We start from the raw sequence: 6,105 nt of genomic DNA on the forward strand, positions 1-6,105 counted from the left end.
GCAAGAAATAAAATCAATAAAGTTCAGTTCCTTTCGATTATCTTTTGTCTCTGATTATCATTTACAACATGGTATCAGAGCAGAGTTATGATCCTTGAAAACTCTGTTCGTAAATCTCAAACCAAAACCAAAATCGTTAAACCAAAATCAACTTCAAATCAGACCTGGTTCCACTGTTCCGACGAATCAGTTCTCCGTCTTTGTTCATCAGTTCCGTCAAACCAGTTCGCCAAAAACCCCCATGAACTATTCCAGTCCACGACCTTCAATTCCGCTGCCACGAAATTCCTCATATCTCCATCACGCCCCCAAACCGTAAACTGAGAACAAAAATGGCGACCTCTCTCCGTCGTATCGGAATCCACACAACCAATGCTCACCGATCACTAATTCCTCAACTCATCAATCGATTCTCCACAGATGCTTTATCTGTCGAGTACAAAGCCGGAGAAATAAGCACCGTTTCCGGCATTCCAGAAGAACATCTTCAACGGAGAGTTATTATCTATTCACCTGCTCGAACAACCTCACAGCAAGGAGCCGGAAAAGTTGGAAAGTGGAAAATCAATTTTATATCCACACAGAAATGGGAAAATCCATTGATGGGTTGGACATCCACTGGGGATCCATATACCAATGTTGGTGACTCAGCACTTAGTTTCAAAAGCGAAGCAGATGCAAAAGCGTTTGAAGAATGGAACTATACGGTCAAGAAGCACCAGACACCTCTAATGAACGCAAGGGCCTATGCAGACAACTTCAAATGGAAGGGCTCCCTTTCTTTTAAATAAAAGAAAATATTAGAAAAAAAAACACGCATCAACGTTTCTGCTCTAAAAAAACAAAGCTAAAAAAAAGAAAAAGCTCAATAAAAAATAAAATAAATAAAAAACCAAAACAAAATCAAAACCCATACGAATGCCAAAACCCAAATGGCCAAGTTGAATTTTTTCAACTTGAGGGGAAACCAAAACCCAAAGTAGGCTGCCATGTCGAAAGGCGGTAGCCTCAATCAAACCAAAAGTTGGCATGTCGAAAGGCGGTAGCTCAAATCAAAACCCAAAAGTTACCATGTCGAAAGACGGTAACTCAATAGCTCAAACTACTATGTCAAGGAGACGGTAGCCAAACCAAATATAATCAAAACCCAAAAACAAAACCTATCCAAGTTGAATCGTGGCAATCCCACAATTCAACTTCAGGGGGAGTGTTAGAAAAAGGAAAAAAATAATTTAGAGAAAATTATGGATCCTTCACATCTTCTCCATATTTATCAAAATCTTTCCTTTTTATTCATTATTGTAATGCCTATAAATAAATGCTTGATTTTTCTGTTTGTATGCAAGAAATAAAATCAATAAAGTTCAGTTCCTTTCGATTATCTTTTGTCTCTGATTATCATTTACAACATGGAGAAAATAATATGTTTCATCTGTAGTGAGTTTATATTAATACACGGAAGATTGGCTGAGCTTACGAAACGATCTTTGTATTTTTACAGTTTTGGCAATTACAAAGAAGCATAATACAAACATAAAGACTAACCGGTAGACGTGAACCCAGGTATTGAAGCCGTGATGTTAAATACTAGGTATAGTGTATGACACAAATACGAAATCTAATTCACAGCCGTCTCATTACATAAAAGTTGTACGATGTAACCCCACTACAAGAAACGGGCACCTTTAGCGGCGCCAAGTGTCGCCGCTATTGCCCTATTTTGTCGCCACTATTAACCTTTAGCGGCGACATGTGGCCGCTAAAGGGTCGCCGGTATAGCTGGGCCGCTATTGCCCAATTTGGCGCCGCTATTGATGTTGTCGCCGCTAATGCCTCTACCAGATATTTTGCCTGAAAGTTTGCCGGAGACGGATTTCCAGGTTACAAAATGATTACAAACGCCCGCTTAATAAATTGGTTATTTTTTTTTAATGATTTATGATTGAAGACAAAGAAGTTACAAAAATTAGACAAAATTATACATTATAAACAAGAAAAAAATCTACAAAAGTTAGACAAAATTATACATTATAAACAACACAAAATCTACATAAAATGTCAAGACTGGCCGGCCGGAGCTTTTGTCGTCGGAGCTTGAGCTTTTCGCCGGAGCTTGACTGGTACGGTGGTGGTTGAAGGATGGCCGGAGCTTGACTGGTAAGTCCGGAGCTTTACTTGACGTCGGAGCTTGACTTGTCACCGGAGATTGACTGGTATCGCCAGAGCTTGACTTGTTGCCGGATCCTGGCCAAGAAGAAAGGTGAAAAAGTTTAAGTGTGTTTTTTGAGGAAGAGGATGAAAAAGTTTAAGTGTGTTTGTTTGAGGAGGAGAAAGGTGACTGCCATTGGATCATGTTTGCATCAAGGGCCAGGATCAATCAACTTTTGTAGCACACGGATCACACTTTTAGCAGAGACAGATGTCGCCGATAATGCCCTTTAAATCCCCAACCGTTAGATCAGGATAAGGATCAACGGCTGGGGTTTGGTTTCAGACTCCGGGACGCAGATCGACCAATAGCAGCGACATTTTGCCAGTCGCCGCTAATGGTGTCGCCGCTAAAAGTGGTAGTTTCTTGTAGTGCCCGTAAACTAAGTCAGTTTTTACGTCGATCGAAAACAAAAATAAACAAGTAAGAGTCCATTTCCAATACACCCGAAACCGGTACCGATGTTGTTTGGTCAGGAGTGGTTTCGTCGTCATCAGACTCGGTACGACTTATGATACCAAAGTTTGTAACAAAGTCTATACTGAACGTCGAAAAAATTGAACACCATATTCATAAAGAATTTTAAAAGTTAACAAATGCAAGTTATCAGATAAAGATCTAGTTAACTAAATATTAAATTCGTTAAACACATATATTACTTATAGTATAAATGGTGAAATAGTAGAAACATAAAAAACCAAATGCGGGACAAGTGGCGTTATGGGAAAGTTGGTGATACTAGTGTAACGCCCCAACACTCGAATGTTTATATTCGCCTTATGTTCTAGTATAATATAACATGAAATAAATAACTAGGCTATTTAACCTAGTTAAGTGTATGGTAAAAACTATAAAAGGATGAAAGTTGTGCCAATTATGTTTTAGTGGCAAACATGAGGGACTAAAGTAGGATAAGATGAAAGTTGAATTATTAAAGTAAAAATTTAACACACACAAATGCACACTCTGTGTGTGTTCTGGAACGATCAGAAGAACACAAGGGGGAGCCAAACCCTAATTATGAATCATCAAATTAAAGGGTGAATCGAGGCTTAAATTTATGAATGAACATGAATTAATGATCACCTACACGAGGGGATCATGAGGTATGTTTTAAAATTTAGATTGGTGATCTTGTATGAAGTGGGTTATGTAGTAATTCGCGAATTTGTATGAAATTAGGCATGAAGATTGGTTAGAATCATCATATAGAAGGTTAATCATGTTTAATTTTGCTCACTAGAATGATTTGAAGTGAAACCCACTTGATGTAGGATTATGATGAAACTTGATGATCATGAAGGTGAAAAAAATTGATGTAATATTGAAGTATGAATTGTGTATTAGAGTAAATTGATAAATGAACTTGATTTAGAATGAAAGCTATGTAAAATTAGTGGAATATGATGAAAACTAAATCTGTCCAGAAAGTTACAGCCGAATGTAATCGGCTGTAACTGGGTCAAATCTTGTCAAAAACTGATGTTTATTGAGTTTGTGATGAACTCACAGGAAAAACCTTTCAAACCCAACTGGAATTGCGTTTTTTTCGACGAAAAATGAACGTTTTATGAATTTTTCCGTATCGAAGGTTCAGGCTGCGTTTTCTGGCAGAATTTTGCAGCCCATTACGAATGTCATAACTCAATCTAGGAATTGAGTTATGATCTCAAATTTTTTCTATAGGTAGCTTTAGGTGATTTCAAAAATCTCCAACTGGAATTTCGCTAATCGGATAAATGAGGAATTTTAAATGAATTTTTCCGTAAGCTGCAGTCAGAAGTGACGAATCTGATTGCAGCTTAGTAAATGAATTTTTATAAAGTTTTGGTAGAGAGTTAGACTCTAAAAATTTAACACAAGGATAACCTTTCCGAGGGGCACGTCACATAAAAAGTAATTTTTGCAAGCCCGTAAGTACAGTAAACGGATGCCCCAAAACAGCCTATTATGATGTCATGAGTATATGAGATTAAGCCGAAAGTTAAAATGATAAATCGTTGACTCTGAAAGTCAACTATGCATAAGGAAAATGGCTAGACTTGTTGTTGTGATTATAAGATTATAGATAATCGTATGATACATGGTATATAAATATGTGATAAATGGAATGGCATGATCGGTTATATGGGTTTGAATGGATGTGAAATCGGGTACATGTCGTATGCTTGTTAGGAATGATTAATGCAAGTTGAATATGAAATTATACAAATGTATGCTCGTTATCAAGTACAATGATGTGTGCTAACAAGAATGTGTTGATGATAACCTGAAAGCGTAGGAGCCATGTCAACATGGACACGAGCATGGAAGGGCAATGGGTCAAAGGTAAATACGGAAGCTATGCACGAACTCGGACGCACGAGGTAAGTGATTCCGATTCACTTCTTAGTATGTATGTAGAATTTAATTATTATAAGTGTGGAAAATTATGCAAGGACTATGTAATGAATGAGAGCATTAAGGTATGTGTTATTTTAGTATAACGAAGGAGTTATTTATAACGAAGGTAAACTAGTAGGACTAAACGGGTCGAATAATGGTATAAAGGGATTTATAAGCCATTTTCTTATAAATCAGCTCTTGATGTGACCTGAGGTGATAAATGGAATTACTAAGGTAGGAATGATTATTGAGACTGAAAGTGGTTAGTTATGTCATAAATAAACTAGTGAAATCAAATGGGTCGATTAATGACTTAAAGGATTTATAGGTCCTTATCTTATAATTCAGCTTTTGATGTGAGTTAGGATGGTAAACGGATCCGTAATTAAATTACGAACACGTAGAAATAAGAATTACGTAAAACAGATGTCTAGATCAAAAGTTATGCAACTTTAAGTTAAAGTTTTTGGTTAGAATTCATAGTTGGGCACCATATGCAGCAGCAAAGGAAAACAGTCTGTCGAAATAGGGTTGTCGTGCTACGCGACAGCAATTCGGTTTCACCGTCGCGCACCGCGACGTCTGTCGCGCCCCGCGAGCGCTCGGGTAGGGGCTGTCGCGCCCCGCGAGGGCCAGTCAGCTGGCAAATCTTGGTTTTTCTTGTTGATTTCGCAACCGGACTTGATGTTTGAATGATTTTCAATGTTTCATAACTTATTTTAAAGCCGGTTTTTGTACATAACAGATATTATGAGCCTCCGGATAGTGAAAGTACGGATTTTTCTTCTTGTTAGTGAAGGAAATGTAAATGTAACCGAGTCTAGGAACGAATAGGTATGCGAGACTATAGGTATAGAACCTATATTTTGGAAGGTTGTGATTTTGACAAGAAGCATAGATATATGTGAATAATAGCGGTAAGCGATAGCTCGTATGTATGTGTGCGTGTACGAATGTGAGCGTATATATGTTGGTGTATATGTTTGTATGCATGTATGAATTAAGAATGTATGCATACATGAATGTAATTCGCTATGAATGCACGTAGGAATTAGTATACATGCATGAATGCGAGATGTTATAAATGTATGAAAGAATGATTTCATTATGTTTGGGTATTAACGATTGCTAATGGTATGCCTTGAAGTTGGAATGTATGCAGGTAAAAGATCATCGGGTTCACGAGGTACCGAACTCGAAAACGGAACAAGAAACTATGAGAGGATAGTTGAATGAATCAAAGTTTATATTCTTGAATGTTATTTGATATTAAATTATATGAGAATAAATGTCATAAGATTTTGTTAACGACTAATGGTTAAGTTGTATGGGATGTCCACAGGTATTGCACGGATTTCTTCTACCAAATGAAGAGAAGCGGGCATGGATCGAGTCGAGAGCAAGGACTGTACGGAAAGAACAGTCACATAACTTTAATTTTGTAACGCCTTAAAGTGTTAATCGAAAGTGAATGTTGTATATTTCTTTTAGTTAATGTTTGACATTTCATA

At 37.3% G+C, this 6,105-nt stretch overlaps 1 protein-coding gene and 1 long non-coding RNA gene across 2 annotated transcripts; both read left to right on the forward strand.

Moving 5' to 3' along the window:
* Window positions 1–266: 266 nt before the first annotated feature.
* LOC110896610 (NADH dehydrogenase [ubiquinone] iron-sulfur protein 4, mitochondrial) lies at window positions 267–791 on the forward strand. The gene has a single exon (XM_022143853.2). The coding sequence runs from the start codon at window positions 333–335 to the stop codon at window positions 789–791; it is 459 nt and encodes a 152-aa protein (XP_021999545.1). The 5' UTR covers window positions 267–332.
* Window positions 792–3,194: 2,403 nt separating this feature from the next.
* On the forward strand, window positions 3,195–6,105 carry LOC118484872. The gene is made up of 2 exons (XR_004874797.1): window positions 3,195–3,315; window positions 4,486–6,105. It is a non-coding gene; the product is annotated as an uncharacterized LOC118484872 (long non-coding RNA).

The sequence above is a fragment of the Helianthus annuus genome, chromosome 12, assembly GCF_002127325.2.
Source record: "Helianthus annuus cultivar XRQ/B chromosome 12, HanXRQr2.0-SUNRISE, whole genome shotgun sequence".
Classification (NCBI taxonomy): Eukaryota; Viridiplantae; Streptophyta; class Magnoliopsida; order Asterales; family Asteraceae; genus Helianthus; species Helianthus annuus.

What these genes read in the sequence shown, in the direction of transcription:
- LOC110896610 (XM_022143853.2), top strand. Translation starts at nt 333, where the DNA reads ATGGCGACCTCTCTCCGTCGTATCGGAATCCACACAACCAATGCTCAC.